The sequence below is a fragment of the Sorex fumeus genome, unplaced genomic scaffold (assembly GCF_029834395.1).
Source record: "Sorex fumeus unplaced genomic scaffold, SorFum_2.1 ptg000003l, whole genome shotgun sequence".
NCBI classification, from domain to species: domain Eukaryota; kingdom Metazoa; phylum Chordata; class Mammalia; order Eulipotyphla; family Soricidae; genus Sorex; species Sorex fumeus.
The window spans coordinates 18,641,866-18,668,929 of NW_026606060.1; the positions used below are offsets into that span (position 1 = coordinate 18,641,866).

General features: G+C 54.9%; 2 protein-coding genes across 2 annotated transcripts; one reads left to right on the forward strand and one right to left on the reverse strand.

The window, feature by feature from the left end:
- Window positions 1-2,020: 2,020 nt before the first annotated feature.
- On the reverse strand, window positions 2,021-8,385 carry SFTPB (surfactant protein B). Its single transcript, XM_056119114.1, has 10 exons — window positions 8,319-8,385; window positions 8,017-8,141; window positions 7,792-7,863; window positions 7,441-7,566; window positions 6,964-7,125; window positions 6,688-6,777; window positions 4,501-4,684; window positions 4,234-4,412; window positions 3,049-3,129; window positions 2,021-2,074 (listed from the first exon to the last, which is right to left on the reverse strand). Exons 1-10 carry the CDS (start codon window positions 8,383-8,385, stop codon window positions 2,021-2,023), a joined length of 1,140 nt encoding a protein of 379 aa, XP_055975089.1.
- Window positions 8,386-16,804: 8,419 nt separating this feature from the next.
- GNLY (granulysin) lies at window positions 16,805-20,770 on the forward strand. The gene is made up of 5 exons (XM_056119126.1): window positions 16,805-16,856; window positions 17,934-18,007; window positions 18,355-18,456; window positions 18,966-19,131; window positions 20,678-20,770. The coding sequence occupies exons 1-5, from the start codon at window positions 16,805-16,807 to the stop codon at window positions 20,686-20,688; spliced, it is 405 nt and encodes a 134-aa protein (XP_055975101.1). The 3' UTR covers window positions 20,689-20,770.
- Window positions 20,771-27,064: the final 6,294 nt, after the last annotated feature.

Genomic DNA, 27,064 nt, shown 5'->3' on the forward strand with positions numbered 1-27,064 from the left:
ACGGACTGGAATGCCCCCCTTCCCATGAGGTTTTAGTCGCCCCCACACTCCCGGCTCATACCTGCTGTCCACAAGGCTCCCATGTGGCCGCCATCTTTCTTTCCAGAGAGGAGAGGGCGAATGACCCAGTGACTTTCAGCTGAGGCTACAGCTTCTGCAGCATCTTAATTTTTTAGTTTTTGTTTTGCTTGGGGCCACATTCCGTAGTGCTCAGGACTTACTCCTGGCTCTGTGTTCAGGGATCACTCCTGGAGGGCTCTGGGGACTGTATCTACGCCGTGCTGGGGACCAAACCCCAGTCAGCTGCATGTGAGGCAAAGCCTTACCTGCTGTACTAGAGCTCTGCCCCCATAATTTTTTAGGAGGACCCACACCTGCCAGTGCTCAGGGCTTACTCCTAGCTCTGTGCTCAGGAATCACCCCTGGCACAGCTCGGGGGACCATATGTGGTACCTGGGGTCAAATCCAGGTCTCTGCGTGCACAGCCAATACCCTGCTTTGGCTCTGCCCATTCTGCAGCATCTGAAAGAACAGCCACGTCTTTTCTCTCCAGTCCAGGAACTAAGACTTTATTAGGATAGTTACAGGTGCTGGGTGTATGACACAGGCACAATCCCGCCCATGCAACCAAGCACACTCCAGCTAAGCTTTGAGGGAGGCAAGGAACCATAGCACATGGGATTCGCCAGAAATCTTAACAGTGAAAGTTGACAGCTTTACAGATTAAAAACAGCCCCAGCCCCCTTCCCACTGCAACCAAGTGGCTGTTTTCAAGCAGTGGATCATTGTGGCTATCAGTGTCTGCCCACTCCCTCCCACTCCCTCCTCATCCTGCTGTTTGGTTTTTTTTTCTGTAAGTTTAAGGATTTCATTGGTCTCAGTTTTAGACAAGAGAGCACTTGACATTTCTATCTCATTCTTCTGAAGTTTTGTTGTGCTTTTTTTTTCTTTTTGGGTCACACCCAGCGATGCTCAGTGGTTGCTCCTGCTATGCACTCAGGAATTACTCCTGGCGGTGCTCGGGAAACCATATAGAATGCTGGGAATCGAACCTGGGTCGGCCGTATGCAAGGCAAATGCCCTACACGCTGTGCTATCACTCCAGCCCCACTTTCTTCTGAAGCTTTGAATTGTGTGAAAGTGTTAGCAAAATCATGGGGGAAAGCTGGAAACGTGCATCCATGGAGCTTGTTCGAGGATCTAGGTAAGGACACTGACGCAGCCCGCACCCCACTCCCCTGTCTCTAGCAGGCTCCGTGCTCGCTGCTGTCACTGCCAGATAAGAGGAAGGGGCACTGTTTCTGGGTTATGGCTGGAATAGGATGGCCAACCAGCCTGGGGCCAAGCGTTCCAGCGTGGGCCTGTGGGCGCGTGGCCCCCAGGGTTAGGGTGCTGTGGGGACGGGGCGGTGAAGGTGTGTGCGTGATCGACAACGCTTGTGTGCGGTGTGGGCAGGAAGCAGGTGGGGAAGCTTCCAGGCCCCTGACTCCACTGTTCCAGTTGAGGACAGTGAGGGCAGGCGGGGCCAGTGTCAACTGTGGCCTGGGCACCCAGTACCCAGCACCTGAGCCAGCCCACTGTTTGTCCTGTTTTTGCCGCCACAGAAGACCCAGCTCTTCCTGCTGAGGCAGCCGGGAGCTGGGGAAGTGAGGGCTTCTGCCCCCCCAGCGGTTTCTGGTCCCCCAGCACCCAGTTGCCCTCCAGGGGATGGAAGGTCATAGTCTGGGCCCCGTGGGGTAGGTCTCAGTGGGGACACACTCCCTACGGCCTTTGCCAGGGCCATGTGGCCCTGGAGGGTCTCAGGAGCAGAGCTGGGGTCCCATCTCTGATGGTGAGGGGAGCCCTGGGTGTGAGCGCCCGGAGGGCAGGGCCGAGCTCATGCACAGTTAGACCTTGAGCAGAGTGAGCAGAGCAGCGGCCATTGGTGACTGTCAGGATCCAGACCCCACCCTCAGCCCGGGGCAGCGCCGATGAGAGCAGGTCGCGAGTGAGTGGGGCCAGGCAGAAGCTGACCCGGGTTCTAATGGATTAGATGCTGAGGCGCAGGCAGGAGTTGGGGCTCCCGGGCGGGGTTCTGAGGGGCAGAGAGCAGGGTCGTGTGGGGATCCGGGGGCCGAGGCCTGTGTGGAGGGTGGAGCTGGTGGTCAGGGGGCCTCTGGCTGGGAGAGCAGAGGTCGCCTCCACCCCCCACCGCCACATGGGTGCAGGACCCACCTTCTGCTTCCTGAGTCGGGGGCCGAAACTCACCTGTGGCACTCAGAGGTGGGAGTTGCTCACACACGGAAGGGGTGGTATGGAGTTGGCCTCACACACCCCCAGAGCCTGGTGGGGACAGCAGGAGGCTGAGCCATCCCCCCCACCCCGTCCCCCTCCTGAAGCCCTGCCACCCTGGGGTTTCCTCAGAGCCGTGGACCTTCTGGACACGAGACTCCGAGCAGGGGGTGCTCACCCACACCCCCACTTAGTGCCCTGTTGCACCTATTGCTCAGTGGGTGACCCCCCCAATCCCCTCAAAGCACCTCTTTACACTGCTCCTTCCTTCCTCTCCTGTTCTCTCCTTTCTTTCCTCCCTCCCTCCTTCCCTCCCTCCCTCCCTCCCTCCCTCCCTCCCTCCCTCCCTCCCTCCTTCCTTCCTTCCTTCCTTCCTTCCTTCCTTCCTTCCTTCCTTCCTTCCGTGTTTCCGGGGAGGGAGTCAGGGCCTCCTGGGTGCCAGGCCAGCGACTTCACCCCTGGGCTCTCTCTCCGACACTTTTTTTTTTTTGCTTTTTGGGTCACACCTGGTGATGCACAGGGGTTCCTCCTGGCTCTGCACTCAGGAATTAATCCTGGTGGTGCTCGGGAGACCATATGGGATGCTGGGAATCGAACCTGGGTCGGCCGCATGCAAAGCAAACGCCCTACTTGCTGTGTTATCACTCCAGCCCCTCTCTCCGACTCTTGACTCTTTCTTCATCCCTCTGAGGTGCTTCTTTACACAGACAGAGTGTGAGAGGGACAGAGACTTAGCCCAGGGCCTTGGGGATGGAGGATCTCAGGGCGCGGGCGTACCTGGCAGATGGAGCAGTTGTCCCAGCCCTGGAACAGCATGCTCTCCAGCTGGACCATGTGCTGTGTCACGAACATCTGGCACTGGGGAGGGAGACAGACAGGGTTGCGGGGCTGCGGGGGTCCCGGCCAGAGGGTCTCCCTCCTGGCTGCCTCCCCCTTCCCCATTGCAAGGCAGCTGTTGGTTGCAAGGAGACAGAATGAGCTGGAGGGCTGAAGCGGAGGGTCTCTGCTGGGCAAGCCAGGCACTTGGGACATTTTTAGGGGGCTGGGGGTGGAGGTGAGGGTGTTGGACCACCTCAGCAGTACTTGCAATTTTGGTCTTGGTCAGGTGGTGCCGGGGAGCAGAAGGGTCAGTCGAATGCAAGGCCGGTGCCTGAAGCCCTGTGCTAGCTCTCGGGCCTGGGAAGAGCCTCCCCTTCTGCTCTGAGGACATTCCATTTCTCCCAAGCAGGGACCCAAAAGAGAGCCTGCGGGGGGCTCAGGATCCCCTGGGTAGGGGCTAGTGCCACCGGGCCAGTGCTCCACACCACGAAGTCACCTTCTGGTTCCTCAGTGTAGAAAACAGCAGGACTGTCCTGACCCCCTCAGTGGGTGAACCCATGACTGGGCGAGTGTCATAAGCCTTCGCGCTGGCTTCTGGGCATTTAGGGAGAACTTTTTTGTTTGTTTGTTTGCTTATTGGGTCACACCTGGCGATGCAGAGGTGTTCCTCCTGGCTCTGCACTCAGGAATTACTCCTGGTGGTGCTCAGGGAACCATATGGGATGCTGGGACTCGAACCCCGGTTGGCTGTGCTATCACTCCAGCCCCTAGGCAAAACTTCTTAAGTCCATCCACCCTCTGCGTGCGCAGAGGGAGCACTGAGTGAGGAGCATGAGCAGGGCGTGCAGTGCAGCGGTGTCCGAAGGCTTCTGCCAGGCCTGACGTCATGGAGGAAACTTACCCTCCCTGCGGTTGGCCCCTTGGAACTTCCAGAGAAGCCTGGCTGGTGCAGGTGGGTTTCTGTCCAGGGAGTCACCCCAGGAGGGGAACGCCAGTGTCCCTCTCCTGCTCCTTGCCCTGGGGCTGCTCATCTCAAAGCTCATGAGGACTCTTTCCCCGTAGGGATGCATGCCGGTCCCCACAGCAGACTCCCACCTGCCTCCCGAGCAGGCCCCCAGCCCAGCCGCCCCAGCCGCCCCAAACCTTCAGCTGATCCAGCCCGAAGTCGAAGCAGGCTTGGTGCAGGGCCTGGGGCAGAGGCCCAATGATGTTCATCGCCTTTCCAGTCACAACCATGCAGAGGTGACAGTCGGAGTTATGTGGTAGCCACTCTGCCGGCGGCTGCGGCGGCGGCGGCGGCGGGGGCCCCAGCGGAGGGAGGGCTACAGAGGGACACAGAAGGGCTGAGCCTGCAGAGGCCGGGGTGTCCTGGAGTGGGCGAGCAGGGCGGGGCGGGACTGGCCGACTCACTTGAGCCTATGCTGTCCTCTCTGGAGCAGCGGAGGACGAGGCCACAGACCAGCTGGGGCAGCGTCTTGCCCAGCAGCGCGTCCAGGAGGAGGACCGTGTAGCGCTCGGCCAGGCACTGGCAGATGCCTCCAGCCACCAGGGGTACCATGTGGCATACCCGGGTCATGGTCTGGGCCAGCACCCCCTGTGGAGGGCGAAAGAGGGCAGGTCGGGCCGTGACCAGCCCAAACTCCAGCTCCCTGGCCCACCCCTGGCTCCAGGCTTGTGGGCAGCTCCTGGCAGTGCTCAGGGGCCCGTGTGGACATTCCAGACTCTCCCACAGGCAAGAAACTTCAGCCCTGAGTCTCTCGCCAGCCCTTCCTGGCCCAGCACCCAGGCACTTTGTAGAGGGCCCCTTCTAGCAGGGTATTCCCTTACAGGAGAGGTCACGGCTTCAGTCTGTCCAGGGACTCATCGGGTATTACTCTGTGGGTGCAGGAACCACACCCACTTCTCACTCAGAGTCTCCGGATTTCCCCAGATACGAGAAGGGTGTCCTGGGGCAGGTCCTATCTACCCCTTGCTGCTCCGGGGCTGGCAGTACCCCCACCCAGAGGTAACTGCTTCTGCCTGTGGCTCTTCAGGAGCCCCCCGCAAACAAGGAGGGCCCCGCACTTCCCTTCCCATGGGAGTGGAGCGAAGAGCTTACCCCCCCTCCCTTCTCGACTCTTCACTCCAGCACCAACCAGTGTATAGACAGGGCTCCCTCTGGGGCCTAGAGAGCCTGACCCAAGACCTTCATCTTCCTGGCACTGCTGAGCCCAGAGCCAGGACTAACCCAGGAGCACCGCTGGGGTTCACCCCCTCAAATGCCTCCATCCAGGCTGGCCTTTCAGCCCCGGCAGGGGAGGGAGGAATGGGCTGAGGGGGGTGCTGGGGGAGGTGCTGCCCCAGGCAGGCCTGGGGGCCTCCACCCGGGTGCCCGCGGCCTCCTGCCTTGTGCCACATGGGTGTCCTTGCTGTCACAGGCCCTTGCTTCCACCTGCCCGGGTCTGTCAGTGTGGGATGAGCTTTCCCCTTCTCAGAACTTCTATTCTCCTTCCGTCCGACCAGAGCCCCGTCCCTGGGGGCTTCCGTCCAGCTCCAGGTCTCCTCAGCCTCTGTTCGCTCCGGTCTGGCCCTACTGTGGGCAGCGCCAGCCCCTGTGCATGACGGACGAACCCTCCTTCCCCTTCCTGCTGGCCTCTGGGGGCCTTGGGCCGTGGTGCCCCTTCCCTGTGCCTCTGCTTGCCCAGGGTACTTCCTCCCTCCTGCTGCCCACATGGGGCCCCAGGACCCCACACGGTTCTTTGGATTCACATCTTGCCCGTGACCAGAAACCCCGAGTCCCGTACCCCCGAACATGGTCTTTCCTGAAAGCTCAGTGCTCTCTGCTCTTCTTTTATGATTTTGGGGCCAGCCCAGGCGGTGCCCAGAGCTTACTCCTGGCTCTGCACTCAGGGGTTACTCTTGGTAAGGCTCAGGGACCATATGGGATGCTGGGGATCCAGCTCTGCTCGGCGTGTGTGAGGCAAGCACGCTAAGCCGGCCCTGTCCCAGGCGCATCGCAGCACATGGCAGCCCAGTGTCCCTGCAGGTGCCCACGGCAGGGAATCACGCGTTTCCTCTCTAGTGCCCTGGTTCCTGTGCTCAGAGGGTCCTGTCTGCCGCCTAGGCCCCGCGTCCCGTCCTAGCTCAGCCCCTTCTGCCCTTACTGTCCACCAGCTACCCTTTTGCATTCTCATCCTGGGCTTCTCTGCAGAAGTCCCTCTGGCACCAGGCAGGTGCGGGCAGCCGGGACCAGAGGCCTGGGTCCTCGCCAAGGCTCCTTGCTCAGGCAGTCCTGGGCTCTGGGGGCCACTGGCAGTGGTCACTGTGAGTCTGGCGTGAATGGGGGGGGGGGGAGGGAGGGGTGGGCGTCCATCTAGGGAAGTTCTTCTTTGGAATAGTAAAGCCCTGCCGCTCCTCTGCCTGGGCCTTTGCTGTTGTTCTGGGGCCAGGACACCCCGGCCCGGTAGGTGCTAAGACGTGCTCAGACGTGCTCCAGCCCTTGGAACTGCCCTCTGGCCCCCAGCCCTTGCCAGCTGCACTGGGGGTTCCCCACTGAGCGGCACACTCAGTCCCGAGTCCCGAGGGGGGTTCTGCTGGGCGGGGGTGTCTGGGACCTACCTTGGGAACTGCAGACTGAATCCGCCCGAGCAGCGTCTTGCAGAGCCAGCAGATGGGGAGCGGGATGGGGAACTTGCGCTCGGAGATATCCTGGGGGGTGGGGTGGTGATGTCAGGGCATCACCCTCAGATGGCTCCAGCTTTGCGCCCCTGGACCCCCGCCGCCTCCCTCGCCTCCTCCTGGGGCCCTGCCCCAAGTGGGCCGCTCCAGTGTCCCACCTCTGCCCCCCCTAACTCCCCTGCCTTTGGGGCGAGGGGTGGGGTGGAGCTCCCTCACCTGTGTGTGAGGCCCTGCCTTGAGGAGGAGGCCCCCAGGGAGTGCGGGCAGGGCCAGCTGATCCAGCAACCCGGGGAACAGCTCCAGCTCCTGCCCCGGCTCCGGCGACCCAGTGGTCTCGGACTGGCACAGGTCCAGGTGCTCGCAGATGGCCTGGGGGTTCTGGGACATGGGGGGGATGGAGGGGAGAAGGCGGTGAGTGAGAGGGACCCCCTCTGCTCAGTCAGGGACCGGGATGGTGCAGGCTGCAGCTGGAGTACAGTGTTGGGGTGAGGCAGCAAAGGGCGCGGCATGGGACAGGAGACTGAGCAGGCATGTGCATGTATGGTGTGTGCTTGGGAGAATGGGCGTGAAGCGTGTGCACCGGACGCGTGAGTGTGTGTGTGTGTGGGGGGACGGTGTGTGAGCCCACGGGTGCCAGTGGCTGTAGGTGTGGGGGTCCCCCGGACACTTGGGAGGAGAGGGCAGGGCACTCACGATGTGGTTCTGGAAATAGCTGATGACCATGGGGAAGTAGAAGTCCAGTAGATGGTGGCACTGAGGCACCAGCAGCTTCAGGGGCAGCTGGTCACACTCGTTCTCCAGGAACTTGCGCATCTTGTTCTGGGAGCCAGCAGGGATAAAAGGGGACGGTCAGCCTGGCCTCCCCAGGGCCACTCCAGCCTCTAGAAGTTCCAGGGATGCAGGGGTGGAACTCGAGGGCCCCTTCCCCCTCCAGGAAGCCCACCTGGATGGCGCTGCTTCCTACCAGCCTCCAGCCATCAGTAGGCAGAGCACCACCCCAGCCCTGCCCCGTCCCCTCTGTGTCCAGGAGCTCCGTGGCCTTACCTGGAAAATGGCCTCCTTGGCCATCTTGATGAGGATGGGCACCAGGGCCTTGCACTCCAGGCACAGCTCATCCTGTGGGGACCCCCGTGGGCGCCTGAGGCTGGCGCTGGCTGCAGTGGTCCCAGCCCACGCTGTTCCTCTCCCTCCCAGCCCCCCCTGCCCCACCTTACCGCCCCCAGCCATCCCCTCGCCCATGGGGGCTCCCCGGTCCCTGGGGTTACTCACGGAGCCCGCATGTCCCCACACTTCCCGCAGGCAGTGGCCCAGGGCCCGGCACTGCAGGGCTTGCTCCAGGCCTTGGCACCAGAATTTGGGTCCGTCGGCACAGGCAGTGGGTGATGAGGGCGTCCCTGCAACTGTGGTTTGGGGCCAGAGCAACCTTGGGATGGATCCAGGCCACGGCAAATGCCCCGAGCTCCCCTGCCCCCGTTACCAAACCCACCCCCCAGTGACTGGGAGCCAGGCAGGGACCCTCAGGGGTTTAGACCCAGAAGGGAGGAGCCCAGCTGGGGGCATTGGGCACTCACCCTCGCCCAAGCCCAGGCCGCACAGCGTGGCCAGCAGCAGTAGCTGGAACAGGCTTGGCTTGGCCATGGCGCCTCCTTGGTCTGGACCTGGTCTGGGGTGGGAGCCCTTTTATCTGGGAGTGGGGGTGGGGGACAGGGCAGGCCGCCCCAGTGTTTGCCTTGGCCTGGAGAGCCCTCCAGGTGCTGTGCCCCGCCCCTTCCCGGCAGGGGCCCTCTGGTCCCCCAGCGCCCCCTCCCTGCTCCCTTCACCCCTGCTTTCACTCCTCTGGACCTGGACTTGCGGCCGCCTCAGACACCGGGATTTCTGAACCTCCAGATCTCATCCCCTCTCTCTGGGTTACGGGAGGGAAACTAAGGCAGGACCAGGTGGCCCCCGTGACGCCCTCCTGGTGCTCCCCCAGTTGGCCTCTTGGGCCGCTTCCACTCTTGAGCAACGCTCGCAAGAGCTTCCTGCCTGGCCCTTCAACCAGGCTGAGCACCGGAGGCCAAACCCCGACCCCCAGGGACCCCTTAATTCCCCAGGAAGCTCCTTGGTTTTGTGGGCACTTGGTTGCCATTAGTTACAAGTTAACTACAGGCAACTGGGAAAACAAAATATTCAAACAGGGGCTGGAGCAATAGCAGAGCGGGTAGGGCATTTGCCTTGCACGTGGCCGACCCGGGTTCGATTCCCAGCATCCCATATGGTCCCCTGAGCACCACCAAGAATAATTCCTGAGTGCAGGAGCCAGGAGTAACCCCTGTGCATCGCCGGGTGCGGGTGCGACCCCCCCAAAAAATCCAAACGCCCTCAGAGTCAGAGATACACAGAGGCAGGGATGTGGGATGGGGGGCTGCCCGTGGCCCCAGGCCCCTCTATGATGGGGTGAAGGGGCTGTGGGGCAACTGCTGGTGCAGGAGAAGATGCACCTCAGGCCTGGCTGCACAGGAGGCTGAGGAGTGTTGGTGCCTCACCTCAGGTGCCCAGTCCGTCTGGCCACTGAATCACTTCTCTGCACAAGTTCTCCAGCTGCAGTGCTCGGAGTGTGGGCAGGGCCTGGATGAGCACCACGACCGCCAGGGACCCACTCACGGTCACACAGCAGTTCTCATTGTTTCTGCCTTGGTGGAGTGACACACACACAGTTGCCATTGTGGAACACAGTGGAGGGTGTGTGGGTGGGCAGGAGGTGGTTCTGCAGAGGCCACATGTCGTGTCTACGTGAGACTTCGGTTAAGTGGAAAAAGAGCATCTGCCAGAGTGTGAACCTGAGTGTGAATCTGTGACTGGGAACTCGGCCACAGCCCTGAGGAGGACGTGGCGGCGTGTGGCGCGGCACAGTGAGGAGTTGGGCTGGGGACAGGCAGCGCAGGACAGGGTGGTGGCTGGAGGCCTGGGAGATGCGGTTCATCTCCTGGGCAGGCTGTCTGGCTTCTGGGCGGCTTCTCCCGCAGGCTGCAGCCCAGAGGAGTTTGGCTGGTTGAGGGGGGTGGGTGGCTCAGCTTCCTGCCCTGCCCCCTGCTCTCAGGACCTGAGTGTTTTTTGTTTGTTTGGTTGTTTTTTTGTAGTTTGTGTTGGGTCACACCCACAGATGTGGTCAGGGTCTACTCCTGGATCTGCACAGAAAGTACCGCTGGCGGTGCTCGGGGAACCACTGGGGTGCCAGGAATTGAACCCAGGTTGGCTATGTGCAAGGCCAACGTCCTACCCACTACACTATGGCTCTGTGCCCCCCTCCCACCACTCCCCCCACCAACCCTTGTCCAGGTCCCAAGGACAGAGTGTCCTTGAGTAAACATGGAGAGGGACGCTTCATCCAGTACCTGGGGAACCTGTCTGTGCCGGCCACCTCCCAGCCCGGAAATCCAGAGAGCTGAGGGCCCCTCACCATTGCAGCCCGGAGCCATTGAGGTTGTGGGTCTCTGGGGGGGCGGGACGTGCCTCAGCATCAGGCCTGTCGCAGCACCCGACCTGCAGGTCAGCGGCTGCACGTGAGGCTGAAGGGGCAGTGTGCTGAACATGTGAAGCTCTTTCTTCTCAGGGGCGGGGGTTCCCAGCAGGGCCTGGGCCTGGGGATTTGGTCAGACTGTGCGGGCCTGACAAACTCAGTGCTGGGGCCCAGAGGTGCCTGGGTCCCTGGGCAACACCTGGCCGTGCTCGGGGTTTGAATCTGGGGCCTCGTGCATGGGGGCCCTCATGTTGCATCCCTCTGAGCTCTCTGCAGACCGAGGGGTGAAGTCTTACCCTGACCAATGTGGTGAGAGACAAGGAAATGAGGGTATATTTCCCAGCCGACTATAGGTTGCTATACCTGGGGAAAGTTTTTACTTTTTTTTTTTCTTTTTGGGTCACACCCAGCAATGCTCAGGGCTTACTCTTGGCTCTGCACTCAGGAATTACTCGTCACGGTGCTCGGAGGGCCCATATGGAATGCTGGGAATCGAACCCGGGGTGGTCAGCTGTGTGCATGGCAAATGCCCTACCCACTGGGGTATCTCTCTAGCCCCTACTCTTTTTTTTTTAAGGCTTAAATGTGGGGGCTGGAGTGATAGCACAGCAGGTAGGGTGTTTGCCATGCACACGGCTGACCCGGGTTCTATTCCCAGCATCCTATATGGTCCTCCAAGCACTGCCATGAGTAATTCCTGAGTGTAGAGCCAGGAATAACCCCTACGCATCGCTGGGTGTGACCCCAAAAGCAAAAACTAAATAAATAAATAAACTTTTAAAAAGAAGAAAAGGGGGTATGGTGCCGCCAGCAGGTCAATCTGTACCTGTGAGGCGAGTGCATCAGCAGCCTCATGGCGCCTTCAGACTTCCAGATACCCCAAAATTGCTGCTGTGCCTTTGGCCAGACCCCAAAAACTTGGGGCAAAGTTTACCAAGAAAGTAAACGGCCAAAAGTTAGGTATGTGGGAAACACACCCACAAACCACCTCCGGCTCAGCTATATAATTGGAGGCAAGGCCTCTTTGGTTCCTGATTGAACTGCTTAATGGCCATGATCCCAGAGACTTAGAAACGAATCTTGGAACCCAGTGGCTTTAGGTAGAAATGCGTCCGGTCTCTGCAGTAGACTACCGGTGCTGGGCCAACCCAGGTGGGAATAGGTTTTGTGCCTTGGCCTGTTCCCCCTGGCGGCCCAGTGGCCGCCATCCGTCTGAGGCCACTGGAGAGTCACATTTGGGCCCTCAGTGACGAGACACACAGGGCCTCACGGGATGGGGTGGAGCCGGGCTTGTCCTCCCCGCCCCAACGAGACCCCAAGTCATCGCCCACGAATGGCCTCTCTGGCTCCTGATCAAGCTGCTTAACGGCCATGATCCAAGAGACTCAGAAACAAATCTCAAACCCCAGTGGCTTTTGGCAGAAATGCATCCGGACCCCACAGTACGTTACTGTCACTGGGCCACCCCAGAGAGGAAACCCAGCAGGTTGCAGACCACAACACCCAAAAGGAGAGAGAGAACACAAGGGATCACCCTGCCACAGAGGCAGGGTGGGATGGGAGGGATGGGGGTGGGAGGGATATTATCCATGGTGGTGGAAAATGGGCACTGGTGGAGGGATGGGTATTTGATCATTGTATAATCTAAACCCAAGCACAAAAAATTGTAAATCTACAACTGTACCTCATGGTGTTTAAAAAAAATTCGGAATTTCAAAATCATGTGGCCCTACTGCAGCCATGCGACATCATGTTATTCATAACCAGACATAGAACACAAATTGTCTACTGTTGCCTTTTCAGCAGATCTGAGTGTTGGGGTAAAATCTCAAATAATAATAGTGGGTTTGGTGTCAAAATATTGAATGTGATAAAAGTAGAGAGAGAGTAATATGGAAATCATCTGCCCCACAGGTAAGGGGAGGGCGTGGGATGGGGGCATACTGGGGTTTTTGGTGGTGGAGAATGGGCACTGGTGAAGGTATGGGTGTTTCATTGTATGACCGAGACTTAGACCCGAAAGCTTTGTAACTGCTCTCATGGTGATTCAATAAATAAAATTATATATATAAAAAAAAGAGCAGCCATTCTTTAGTGTCATTGCAGGTGACCTGCTGAAATGCATCCTGACAAGATCTTGGCTTTCTGACGCTTTCATCCTCTGTTTTCTCCTGGACTCTTTCTTGGCTGAAGGTCCTCTGTCTTTACTTCAGTTTTATTCTCGTCACCTAACTCTGGGCTCCTGCTCTAAGATAATGTAAATGGAATCATAAGGATTGTAGTCAGTCTTCCTGCCTGGCTGGCTCCCTCCCTCCTTCCTTCACTTCCTATTAAATGCCACACCCTGCGATGCTCGGGTATTACTCCTGGTTCTGTGCTCAGGGATCAGTCCTGAGAGGACTTAGGGGCATGTAGAGTGCTGGATCGGGCCGGGATGAGTTACAGGCAGGGTCAGTGCCTGCCCTATCAGCTGAACTCTCTCCCCAGTCCCAGTCTCTCCTTTTTTTCAAATGACTGAATAACATTTTTTTTTCTTTTTGGGTCACACCCGGCGATGCACAGGGGTTCCTCCTGGCTCTGCACTCAGGAATTACTCCTAGCGGTGTTCGGGGGACCATATGGTATGCTGGGAATCGAACCCAGGTCAGCCGCGTGCAAGGCAAATGCCCTACCCGCTGTGCTATCGCTCTAGCCCTTAACATTTTATTGTAAGTGTAAGCTCCATTTTCTTTATCCAGTCATCTGTGTATGGATTGTTCTCTCTTCTGGCTATTGTGAGTGAAGCTGCTATGAGTACTGATGGACATTACAGATATCTATTTGAGTCACTCTTTCCAACTCTTGGACATATAACTAGATGTGTCCTTTTTCTTTTTTTCTTTCTTTTTAAAAAAATTTTTTATTAGTGAAACACCATGAGGTACAGTTGTAGATTTACAAATTTTTGTGCTTGGGTTTCGATTATACAATGATCAAACACCCATTCCTCCACCAGTGCCCATTTTTCACCACCACGGGTCCCAGTATACCTCTGTATACAAAAGGCATTCCCTTTTGTTCTCTCTCTCCTTTTGGGTATTGTGGTTTGCAAAAGAGGCATTGAGTGGCAATCATGTTTGGTCTATATTCTACTTTCAGCATGCATTTTCCATCCTGGGAGGATCCTCCCAACACCCTTTATTTGGTGCTCCTTTCTCTATCTGAGCTCCCTTTTTCCCTAGAATGTGTGGCTGGCCTCCAAGCCATGGAGCAAAACTCCTGGTATTAATCTCGGCCGATGTGGCCATTTTCTGGGCCCATCTTCTGTGAATATTTTATTTCTATTTGATTTATTTAGTTTTGTTTCAGGGCCACATCTGGCAGTGCTTAGGACTTGTTCCTGGCTCTGCCCTCAGAAATTACTCAGGGTATCGAACCCATCAGTCGCATGCCTGGCAGGTGCTGTACTCGCTGTACTATGACTCTGACCCTATTTTATTTATTTATTTATTTATTTATTTATTTATTTTTTACTCACTGTGAGATATGCAATTACAAAATAGTTTGTGATTGGGTTCCAGTCATACCATTCTGTGAGCATCTTGACTTCTTGACTCGCCTCTGTGTGTGTGTGTGTGTGTGCAGGTGCCTTCCCTGAGTGAGAGTGACAAGGTCAGAGTGGCCCTGCAGGTCTGGAGCACCCGAGTGTGAGTTTCATGCCTCGGAGAACTCCTGGGTCAGCACCAAAGTGGTTGTTCTGTGTTATCCTCTCACCAAGAGTGTTCAGAGGGCTGGTCACTCCATGTCCTTATCAGCAATTGGGGGTGTCTTTTTCCCCCTTCTCTTGGCATCAAATATTTAACACGGTTTTTAATTTCTTGCAGTAGGTACTATTAATCATGTTAAAACAGATGTGATTGGCTTGATATTAGTTTAGGTGTAAAATGTAATGATTTGGTGTTTGATTACATAGCCAAGTATACAATCATTACCATAAACTGAATAACTGAATATCTCTCATTACTCTTAGCTATAGATCTGTTTCTTGTGATTAGAACCTTCTCTCTCTCTCTCTCTCTCTCTCTCTCTCTCTTATTTTTATTAGTGAAACACCATGAAGTACAGTTGTAGATTTACAACTTTTTGTGCTTGGGTTTCGATTATACGATGATCAAATACCCATCCCTTCACCAGTGTCCATTTTCTACCACCATGGATAATATCCCTCCCACCCTCATACCGCCCATCCCACCCTGCCTCTGTGGCAGGGCATTCCCTTTTGTTCTCTCTCTCCTTTTGGGTGTGGTGGTCTGCAAAAGAGGCATTGTCTCTCTCTCTTTTTGGCCATAACAGATGTTGCTCAGGGCTTACTCCTGGCTCTGTACTCAGAAATCCCTCCTGGCAGTGCTTGGAGCCCATACTGGATGTTGGGAATTGAACCCGGGTCGGCCACGTGCAAGGCAACCATTCTACCTGCTGTACTATCACTCTAGCCCCATGATAAGAACTCTTAAGTGCCAGAGAGATAGTACAGAGGTTAAGCTGCTTGCCTTGCATGTAGCCGACTCTGGCCCTGATTGATTCATGAGCATAGAATCAGGAATTAGTTCTGAGCACCAATGGGTACGGCTCCAAAATAAAACAAAATATATTAATTTTTGTTAATAAAAAATTAAGGAAAAAACCCTTTGGGTTTTTTTGTGGGGGGGGGGGTCACAGCTGGCGATGCTCAGAGGTTACTCCTGGCTTTGCACTCAGGAATAACTCCTGGCAGTACTTGAAGGACCATATGGGATGCTGGGAATCGAACCCAGGTCGGCCGCGTGCAAGGCAAATGCCCTACCTGCTGTACTATCGCTCCAGTCCCAACTCAAAATAACTTTTCTTTCTGATTTTGGGCCACACCCAGAAATGCTCAGGGATTACTCCTGGCTTTACATTCCACTCAGTAATCACTCCTAGAGGTGCTCAGGAGAATATATATGGTAATAGGATCGAACCAGGTCAGCCATGTGCAAGGCAGATGCACTATTGCTCTGACCTGACCTGATCTGAAAAATGTTTCAGCACGCAACACAGTGTTACTGACCATGGTCCCCATGCTGCCTGTGCCATGCCCAGAACATGCAGGAAGTTTGTACCCTTTGAGCCCCTTCATCCAATCCCCCCAACCCCCACCCACTGCCACTGACAACCACCAAATTGATTTGTTTCTGAGTTTGTTTTTTGATTTGGGGGCCACATCCTAGTTCCTTCGTGCGGGGTGCTCCTCAAAGTGCTTGGGGCCCAGAGAGTGACAAGGATTGACCCCAGGCCTCCTGCATGCATGCAGACTTTTGGGGTCTCTCCTCTTCCACCAGACATTTTCGCGCCCTCATGTCATTTTTTTTTTTTGGCTTTTTGGGTCACAACCGGCAATGCACAGGGGTTACTCCTGGCTCTGCGCTCAGGAATTACCCCTGGAGGTGCTCAGGGGACCATATGGGATGCTGGGAATCGAACCTGGGTTGGCTGCGTGCAAGGCAAACGCCCTACCCGCTGTGCTATTGCTCCAGCCCGTCATTGTTGTTTTAATGGAATTTTCCCCCCAAGACCTTCAGTGTTGAGTACTGTTTCAAATGCCTATTTTTACTGTTCTCTGTTTGTCCATCTGTTTCTTTGTTTTTTTGGCCACACCTGGTGTGGCCAGGGTTTACTCGTATCTCTGTGCTCAGGCATTGTTTCTGGCAGTGCGAAGGGGACTGTCCATGGTGCTGGGGATGGGACTGATGTCAACTACATGCAGAGTGAATGCCTTATCCCTGTACCCTCTCTGGCTGCTGACTGTTCTTCTCTTGGGAAGAAAGGAACTATTTTAAGTGTTCAAATATTGTGCCTATTTAAAAAAATATCAGAACTATCAGAGGGCTTTGTTCATATGATTTCACTAGGACCCACTATAATAAAGCTTCCACAAATACGTCCACATTTATAGAACCAATTGAGTTTTGGCAAAGGTGCCAAAGCCATGAAGTCAATGAGAAAAGCAAAGTCTTTCAACAAATTCATCTGAAACAGAATTCCAACCCAGCTCTTCGGAGGTGGGTCACAGACCCCAAACCAAGTTCAAATGGTGGTGAAGCTCCCAGAAGAAAGCCAAGACTTCTTGAAGTCAAGGAAAGTGATAGCCTTCATGAGGAAGCCAGCGTGTGTGTGTGTGTGTGTGTGTGTGTGTGTGTGTGTGTGTGTATGTGTAGGCTGGAGGGGAAGGGGAGGGCTTGACCTGCAAAGGGCCAGTCTGGGGCATCCCAAAAGCAGGAAGAAGGGAGGAACCACCCAGGTGTTCTCTCCACGTGGGACCTAGGGCCTGTGTGGAAGCTTGTGACTAATGACATCATTGCGGCCCTCAAAACCCCAGGCACTATCTGTACAGCCACATGAGACAAGTGAGTCACCTTCCGGTCGTCACATGTTGTGTGAAGACCTCCAGGGGCGACAGGGGGGCAAAGGCAGAAGCCTGAGTGAGACAGACGCGGCAGCCCCAGGCCTGTTTGCTCCTCCTGAGTCCTCGGCGCGCCCTGCAGCCTTCTCTGCCCCACCATGACCCTCTGGGCTCTTGTGCTCCTGGTCTCGGCATTCCTGATTACCCCAGGTAAAGTGCTCCTCCCAAGGGATTGGGAATAGGACTTTCTAGTCCTAAATTTTTGGTCTCAGTGAACCCCACTAGAAGCAAACTTGTCATCCGCATCCCGAAGTCATTGCACTCGGCCGCGGGCCTGGTTTCTTCTGGGGACCACAGGCTCAGACTCTGATGGTGCCTGGGAGCAAGCGGGGGTCCCCTGTGCAAACTTGCTTCCTTCTCATGCACCCTGATGATGCCCAATCCCAGTGCCAGGGGTCTGCAGAAACACTGAAGGGTTCTTTGAAGGTCAGGATGTTTCTGGAAAGGAGTGTGGGCTGGGGTGGGCTGTGTGACAGGAAATATTTGGGGGAGGAAGACAAAAAGGGAAGCTAATATCTCTCTCTCTCTCTCTCTCTCTCTCTCTCTCTCTCTCTCTCTCTCTCTGTTCATGGGCCACATCCAGCACAGTGCTCAGGGCTTACTCCTGGCTCTATACTCAGAGTTCACTCTTGGCAGTGCTCTGGGGACCAGGTGGGATACTAGGGATGAAACCCGGGTCAGCCTCATGCAAAGCAAGTGCCCTCCCCACTGCACTGTCGCTCCAGCTCTGGAAGCTAATCTTTTTTTTTTCCTTTTTTGGGTCACACCAAGCGATGCTGGGTCACTTTTGATTTTGGGTCACATCCCAGCCTCCCCTCTCGGGAGGGGTTACTCCTGGCTCTTCTCTCAGGAATTACTCCTGGCGGTGCTCGGGGAACCATATGGGATTCTGGGAAACGAACCCGGGTCGGTGACGTGCAAGGCAAACGCCCTACCACTGTGCTATTGCTCCAGCCCCTGGAAGCTAATCTCTTGAAAAGAGGAGGGAACTTTCCTTCTAGATCAAAGCCCAATATGTGTGTGTGTGTGTGTGTGTGTGTGTGTGTGTGTGGTGAGATAGACAGACAGACAGACAGAGAGGGCTGTGTGAGAGAACCTTCCTCCTGAACAGCATGAGAAGCTGAGGGCAAGTGTGGGATGAGGCATCACGAGGAGCCTTCCCAGCCTCTCCTCTCGCACCCGACAGAGAACCGACTTTGTCCCCTCCCTGCTGCTTTGTCTCCCCAGGACTGGCCGTCTCTGGTCTGGACCCCGAGTCTGCGGACCTGGATCTGGGTCTGAGTGAGGCAGAGCTGCTCCAGGTACCCGCCTGGCTTCTGCCTGTGGTCCTCTTCCTCGCCCGGGGGCATGGGGTGGCAGGAGGTGGTGGGCAGGGCTGGGCAGGAGAAACTGGGTTGGTTCTGTGTGCCTCGGCCCGAGGGGCCCCATTGTCCTGAGAGGGTCCGCCAGGCCTGGACAGGCAACAGAAGAGGGGGAGAGGCTGCTTTGGAAAAGATGGGGTCTCTCGGTCACCCTCAGACTAGCAGGAAGATGGTTCAAGTCCTTCAGGGCAGAAAAGCTGCAGATGGTCCTGCTGGTCTCCGATCTCCAGGGGCCCTTTCTTCACAGGGCCTGTGGGCCCGAGTCCAAGGGTGTCCTTTTCTGACAGGACAATCTTCTGGCCGAAAGATGGAATGTGGGCTTCCGCTGTACGTCCTGTAAGAAGACGATACAGAAGCTGGAGAACATGGTGGGGACCGAGGCCAGCAAGGTGAGCCTGTGGGGCTGGTGTGCAGTGCAGCGGAGGCACGTGTGTGTGCATGTGTGTGTATGTACGTGTGTGCATGCATGGGCATATGCGAGAGTGCACATGCGTCTGTGTGTGCATGGGTGTGCGTGGGTGTGTGTGTGCACATGTGTGTATGTCTGTGTGCATGTCGTGTGCATATGTATATGCACATGTGTGTGCCTCCTGGATACATGTATATATCGGCATTCGTGTCTACACGCATATTGTATGTCTCTGCATGACACATGCATGTGTGTGAGTCTGTGTGTGGTTTTCATGTGTGTGAGTGGCAGGTGCCGAGCGACTGAAACCCTGGCAGGACCAAGTGTCCTCTCAGGAGCACCAGCTTGGGACAGGGACCTGTGACGAGGTGTGGGCTGGCGTCCTCTCTCTGAAGACTCTGCTTCCAGGCTGCAGTAGCTCTCAGGGGGGCAGCGACAGGGGGCAGGAGCCACCTGACCCATGTTCCACACGTGGTACTGCTGTTGCAGGAGTCCATCAGCCAGGCCGCGTCCCAGGTGTGTGGCAAGATGGGCTTGCTGAAAGTCCCCTGCAGGATTCTCATAAAGACATTTTTAAAAGTCATTGTCCAGGACATCATGGCTGGCAAGAGTGCCTCCGAAGTCTGTGTGGACATTAAGATGTGCAAATCTGCAGGTCAGTGAGAGGGCGGGGTGGGGGGGGTGCCTGGCCAGTCTCCCCAGAAGCCGTGACATGTATGTCAGAAATGCCTATCTGTGGCCCCTGCACCTCAGACCAGCAAGTGTGCGGGGGCTGAGTTGGTGGACACCGGTCAGAGGGTCTCCAAAATATTCACCCGGTGGCAGCTGTGCACAGCAACATGGCCAAGAGCCTCTGGGAGCCGTGATGGGCCATGGACAAGGGAGTTCAGACAAAACCGGGGGCCGGGCAGTGGTACAGTGGGGAGCATATTTGCTTTGCACACAGCCCAACTGGGTTTGACCTGCCAAGTCCTGCCAGGAGTGATCCCTGAGCACAGAGCCAGGAGTCAGCCCTGAGCACGGTGGCCCAAAACATCAAACAATAAAACTCCCAAATGCCTGGGGCTGGAGAGATAGCACAACGGGTAGGGCGCAGCCAACCCGGGTTTGATTCCCAGCATCCCATATGGTTCCCTGAGCACCGCCAGGAGTGATTCCTGAGTGCAGAGCCAGTTGTGACCACTGTGCCACTGTGCATTGCCTGGTGTGACCCCAAAAAAAGCAAAAAACAAAACAAAACAAAAACCTCCCTAATACCAAACCAACTTGCATTTGGACACGGACACTCCCGAGGTGGAATCTGGCCTTCATCATCACACCTCAGTCATATGACCTTGAACAAGCATCTTCTAGTGTTTGTTGGAGGGGCTGCTTGTATCTCCTCGAACCCGGGCGAGGTGCAGCCCCCTGGGGAATTATCTTCAGCTCTCTGGCTTCAGGGTCCTCATCTATGAAGGAAGGGTTATGACTTGGCCGTTGGATGACAATGGCACAGGTTCCCATGTGTAAGGGTCCTGATGTCCAGAACATGTCCTCAGGTGAGGCCATTCTATACGTGGCAGGCCCCGACCAGATCCAGCCCCATGGGCGGGACCCACTTCCCTCCGAGCTACACAGGGTGCCTGACTGCCGGCTAGAGGCTTTCTGGGACGCTCCTCTAGAGCACCCAGGCTGCAGGCGATGGGCAGGAGTGGGCCGGGGCGTGGTTACTGACAGGGCTGGGTCTGCTGAACATGTGAGGTTCCCACCATTTCCTGTCATTGGACTCCGAGAAGAGCACTTGTGGCTTTTCACTTCTAAACCCACAACTCCCCCAGCTCTGGCTGGCTTCCCGGATGTGACTCTGGGGGTTCAGATGACTCGAGTGCCGTTTCCCGCGGCACCCCACTCGCTAGCCCTCCGTGGATCTTTTCTCTGGGAGGAAGCGGCTCCCAAGTGGTGCTGAGGAGACCCTGTGTGTGTCCGGGCAGGGCTTGGTCCACCAGGTCCCTGGTTGAATCCTGGACCTGAGGCTGGTGTTTAGGCCTTGCTGTGCTGGGGCTCGCCAGGACCACCCACTGGTGCTGGCGGGGGTGTGTGTGTGTGTGGGGGGGTGTCTCCGGGTCTGCACTCCTCAGCCGTTCCAGGAATCAAATTGGGTTGGCCACATGCACGGCGGGAATTTTCACCCAGGCCTCTCAGCTGGCTCTTCTCTCTTCTAGGCCTCATCTGAGCCCCTGGGGCCCTGGGCCCACCCCCGGGGAGACAGCCAGAAACTCCTCGCTCCTGAGCTCCAGACTCCCACATTTCCTTTCTCCAACTCCTCCCCTGCCTCCACTGCTCAGAATAAAATACCATGTGAAGGGAGGGCATCGCCTCCGCGTCCTTTCCTTTGGTGGGTGTGGGGGAAGGGGCTCAGGCGCATGCTCTGGAGACTCACACGTACAGCCACCGAATGTGGGCTGTCTCCCACACTGGTTTAGGTACTGAATTTGGTGAACTCTAAGCTAGCTCAGCAGCCCTCACAGACGGACGGCAGCTTCCCCGTACATGCAGTTTTACTCCTCACCGTTTCAGTTACTTGCCATCCACCAAGGTCGAAAATATTATGGCCAAGGGGTTGGAGCAATAGCACAGGGGTAGGACGTTTGCCTTGCATGCAGCCAACCTGGGTTCGATTCCCAGCATCCCATATGGTCCCCTGAGAACCGCTAGGGGTGATTCCTGAGTGCAAATCCAGGAGGAACCCCTGTACGTTGCTGGGTGTGACCCAAAAAGCAAAAAGAAAGAAAGAAAGAAAGAAAGAAAGAAAGAAAGAAAGAAAGAAAGAAAGGAGCTGGAGTGATAGCACAGTGGGTAGAGCATTTGCCTTGCACATGGCCAACCTGGGCTCGATGCCCAGTATCCCATATGGTCCCCCGAGCACTGTCAGGAGTAATTCCCGAGTGCAGAGCCAGGAGTAACCCCTGAGCATTGCCAGGTGTGACCCAAAAAGAAAAAAAACACAACCCAAAACAAATAAAAACCGAAAATATTATGGTCAAAAACTATGCAGTTATATATGTATTTGGGGACAGAGTGATAAGGTAGGAGGTCAGGTCAGCCCTTCCATGTGGCTGATCCCAGCAATGCTCAGGGGTTACTCCTAGCTGCTCTGCACGCAGGAATTACTCCTGGCGGTGCTTGGGGGGACCATATGGGACGCCAGGGATCGAACCCAGGTCAGCCGCGTGCAAGGCAAATGCCCTACCCTCTGTGCTATTGCTCTGGCCCCACATCTGTTCTCTTGAGCACTTCCAGGTGTCACTTCTGAGCACAGAGCCAGGAATAGTCCCTGAGGATTGTCAGCATGGTTGAAACTCTAATATATATAATTTTGAATTACATATAACAAATACACAGTCATTGTTATATTTCATAAGTTGTGGCTCAGGGCCTATTCCTGGCTCTGTGCCTAAGTCTCACAGTCTTAACAGATTTGGGATCTGCACGTAGCCTCTGAACGCTGGACCTCCACTCGATGTCCTGCCTTTGCCCCAGGTGGGAGGTGCCTCTTCTCTGGGAAACCCGGGCTGGGTGTCCATCAAAGCAGATGTCCTGACCATACTCCTGGGGGGAGCGGCAGACTGGGTCAGCCCGTGTGCAGCTGGAAATAGATAGGGGATGGCAGTAGAGACACGGGGCCATCCTGATCTTTTCCTGCATTCTGTGATAGAAGCGAGCTTGAGCTTACCGTGTTCTCAGCACGAATCGCAGTGATGCAATCGGGGAAGCTATCACTAGGTTTTTCTTGTGAGTTGAACAAACACTTGAAATCCCACTCCTCCCCCTCCCCCGCTATTCAAACATGTGGCCTCACCTCACCAAGTGCACTCACATTTCTAAGATCCAATCGGATGCTGCCAGCCCATAGTGGTTAGGATTAGTACCTTAATGTAAACTTCTTTTTCTTTGGGCTACGAATCTTGTGCTGTTCATTTTCATCGGGCAGAAGGGTCATGTTTGGCCTTTGCATCCCATGCTACACTCCCCTGGAGAGAGGAAGCAGGAAGTTCTTTTTTCCCCTGAGGATGAGAGATGTATTTGGTTCTGCTTAATTGATGGCTAGCGACAGAAATGGACCCAGGCAAAATGAAGTAAAGGGAAGAGATGGGGCAGCGGTAGATGCCACGGGGTGGAGGGAAAGCCTAGAGCTGAGCTTAAGTAGATAGGAGTCAGGCCGCTCAGAGAGTCCCAGAAACGGGCAGTACCTTGGCCTGGCACCTGTCACTGGCAAACGTATTCCACCACTCCTCTGTCCTGGTGTTTCTTGGTCCAAAGCCAGGTGAGGGAAAGTAAGCTGGACTGGCCAGGCAGGGATAGTGCCTGCCTCGGGCTGTTCTATGGTTTTAAGAATTAAGCTAGGCAGAGGAGACACAGGTGAGCTTCTTGGCTTATTTTCCTAAGTACAGAACTCTGGATTGACGATTGTTCACCAAGATGGCATAGAAGGTGCCAGATCTTTCCTCAGAAGCAACTGGAGTGGTCTTAGGAGGGAAAGGTGATATCATCTGAACATGCAGCTCAGCTGGTAACGGAGGCAGGTGCTGTCCTTGTGGTTCTCCACATAGGAGGACGTTTCTCTGACAGGAATCAGGAACGGGTTTGTCTCTCAGGAAGTCGTGTTCTCCCAGGAACTGGGAGCCTTGGGGTTGAGGACTTTGAGTGTCACCTGTGGGTCAGCAGGATGTGGTCCTTGTCCGCTCCTGGAACAAAGCTCTCAGTCAGGCATTCCACGGCCACACAGTCATCAGAGGCGAGCAGCTGTGTGGTTGTGTTTCTACAGAGAGCGAAAGTCCTAGAATTTGGGGGCTTACTGAAAATATGAAGCAACGCCACTGTAGGATGTGCTGTGCCGAGTGGGAAGGAAACGTGGAGGGCGCTGCCAAGATGGCTGACTGGGGACTCCTCGGAAGGGGAAGAGAGGAAAGCTGACTCTGGAGATGGGATAGATGTTGGAACATTGTACGGCTGAGACTCAGCGATGAATAACTTTGTAAATCACAGCGCCTCAGTACAAATTAAAACGAATAAAATTTGAGTATTTTATTGAAGAAAAAAAAGAAGAACAAAATGCACCCAAGCAAACAAAAGACACTTATGTGCAGTTTCCTGAGACGGGGGCTGCTCCCACACACGTCTCAGTATCCCGTGAGGAGAACTGCTCCCTCTCATACCCTCGGGAAACCCGCTTCTACTGTGGGCTGTTGGAAACCCGCTTCTGCTGTGCCTATCAGCTGTATTTGATCAAAGAAAGCCTTACTTTTTTTCCCCTGTTTTTGATGCCAACTAACTGTATCTGACTCAACTCCTGGTGGTCCTCGTGGGACTATATGTGGTACCAGGGATGGAACCAGGGATGGTCATGTGCAGAGCAAGTTCCTTACCTGCTGTACTGTCTCCTTTGCCCCTCAAATAAGCATTTTTAGGAGACTGAAGATTGTGCTTTAGTCTCCATCTCCTACCCCTCATCCCGAGGACTCTCAGAATAAAGGCTGGTCTGCCCAGCAGCTGGGGAACAGAAAGGGCCAGGGGAGTCATGGGACCCAGCTTCCAGGCAATCAAGCCCTCAGCCCCAGCCCTGCCAGTATTAAAATTAAAAAAGGGGGGGATATAATTTCCATATAATGAAAGGCCCAAGTCTCAAGTGCTCCATTGCATGAGTTTCGATATCTGTATCACTTACCACTGTCCATATTAAGACAGCAGCTCGGAAGGACCAGAAGCTGAAATGAAGCAGTTAAGGAAGGGGAGGATGGAGATGATGGTGGGATAATGATTAATGTGGTAATAGAAGATAAATTTCATTGGCCTTTGTATGCTAGTTCAGTACTAAGTACTTTATAGTATTATCTCAGTTTGTCTTCATAAAAACTGCAAATGTAGGGACTGGAGAGGTTGTGCAGCATGTGGCCAACCCAGTCCCCGGCATCCCAGATGGTTCCCTGAGCACTACCAGAAGCAATTCAGCAATTCCTTTTTATTTTTTTTAAGTGGGAGGTGCACACCCAGTGGTGCTCAGAACTTCTGGCTCTGCTTAGGGATCACTCCTGGTGGCCTCGGTGGACCAAATGGGATGCCAGAGATCAAGCTTACATTGGCAGCATGCAAGACAAACAGTCTACCCCTTGTACTATTGCTCCACACCCCACCAGGAGTAAATCCTGAGTTCACAGCCAGAAGTAACCCCTGAGCATCACCAAAAAACATGTGATCCAAAAAACAATAGTAGAAGAAAATTTTAAATTTATGTGGGGTTTTTAGGTGACAAAACAGAGAGGGTCTGCAACTTGACCAAGATGCACAGCTAGGAAGAGCTGGGATTAGTGAGTAGGATATACCTTGCTCTCTCTCCTCACTCAAGGGATCAGAGCTGGATCAGAGCGAGAGTACAGTGGGGAGGGCTTTGCCTTGCACATGGCCAACCGGAGTTCGCTCCCTGGCAGCCCATATGGTGGGACAGTGACCCTTAGTTTGCCGAGTCTGCAGGTCTTGTTCGTGGCCGAATTGACACAGGACTCCTTGATGGGCCCCTGACCTCACCCAAGCCTTCCTCGGCCTCATGAGTGGATCTCCGTTTCTGGCCTCACTCTGAGATTCTGGCCCAGGTGGTGAGGGTCACAAGAGGGTTCATGAGGGATCCCGGGAAGCCCAGTGGACACAGGGCCTGGGCCCTGGGGGTGAGCCCCTGCTCTGTGCCTGGCTGTGTGACCTGCTGCTCCCTGTCCTGTCTAGGCTGGGGGCCCATCTTGGGCAGCAACTGCCTGGTGCGGGGGGCTGGGTTTGGACACTTGCTGCTGTTCCATCTGGTGTTTCCTTCCTGATGTGGGAAATTTTCCCTTTCTCTCTCTCTCTCTATATATATATATAAATTTATGACTTTCTTTTCATGTTTGTGCGCGGCTTATCAATTCACAAGTTGCTTCTTTTCTCTGGGGAGGGGCAAAGACCGCTGAGCATCAGTTTCAGGCCCAGGTAGGAGCCCAGTTTACAGGGTGGTACACGTGCTGCCACCTGCTGGAGGAAAGCTGCATTTCTTCTACTATGCTCAAAGGTACTCGAACTTACTGTATCTGTAAAAAAGGAGTGTGTGTGTGTGGGGGGGGGGGGGGGGGGGGAGGGTTATGGTGCCGCCACCAGGTCAATCTACCTGTGAGGTGAGTGCGTCAGCAGCCTGATGGCACCGTCAGACTTTCAGATACCCCAAAATTGCTGCTGTGCCTTTGGCCAGACCCCAAAAACTTGGAGCAAAGTTTCCCAAGAAAGTAAACGGCCAAAAGTTAGGTATGTGGGAGACACACCCACAAACCACCTCTGGCTCAGCTATATAATGGGAGGCATGGCCTCTCTGGTTCCTGATTGAACTGCTTAATGGCCAGGATCCCAGAGACTCAGAAACAAATCTTGAAACCCAGTGGCTTTTGGCAGAAATATGTCCTGTCCCTGCAGTAGGTTACTGTCTCCAGGCCACCCCAGGGGGAAAGGGGGGAAAGGGTGCTGTTCCTCTGCTTGCTCCCCCTTGCCGGCTTGCTGGCCGCCATCCACCAGAGGCCATTGGACAGTCAGGTTTGGGCCCGCAGTGACGAGACACGAGGGACCTCATGGTAGGGGGGGATCCAGCCCTTTCCTCCCCACCCCAATGAGACCCTGAGTCGCTGCCTGTGAACGGCCTTTCTAGCTCCTGATCAAGCTGCTTAACGGCCATGATCCCAGAGACTCAGGAACAAATCTTGGAACCCAGCAGGTTTTGGCAGAAATCCCTCTAGATTTAATTGTTAAAATTTTGGAATTTCAAAATCGCACAGTCACTACTGCAGCCATGCGACATCATATGTTATTCATAACCAGCAATAGAAAACAAATTGTCTACTGTTGCCTTTTCGGCAGATCTGAGTGTTGGGGTAAAATCTCAAATAATAATGGTGGGTCTGGTGTCAAAATATTGAATGTAATCGAAGTAGAGAGAGAGTAATGTGAAAATCATCTGCCCCATAGGTAGAGGGAGAGTGTGAGATGGGGGTACGCTGGGGTTTTTGGGGGTGGAGAATGGGCACTGGTGAAGGTACGGGTGTTTCATTGTATGACCAAGACTTAAACATGAAAGCTTTGTAACTGCTCTCATGGTGATTCAATAAATAAAATGATAAAAAATGAAAAAAAATTCATAATAAAAAATGAAAGTGAAAAAAAGCTTATAATTAAAAAAAGTAGGTAAGCTGTACTTTTAAAATTTTTATTTATTTATTTATTTATTTTGCTTTTTGGGTCATGCACAGGGGTTACTCCTGGCTTTGCACTCAGGAATTACTCCTGGCGGTGCTCGGGGGACCATAAGGGATGCTGGAAATCGAACCCGGTTGGCCACATGCAAGGCAAAAGCCCTACCCACTGTAGGGCTTCAGCCCCAGCTGTACTTTAAAAAAGATATTACAAATTATATTCCGTTTTAGATAGCAAGTGTGGGGAACCCCTTGGGAAGAGCCCAGATGCTCTAGTCTTCAGCGTCTCTATCTGTCAAACAAAAACCCGTGCCTGACTTTTAAGTCCCTTACAAGACTGAAGCAGAAAGA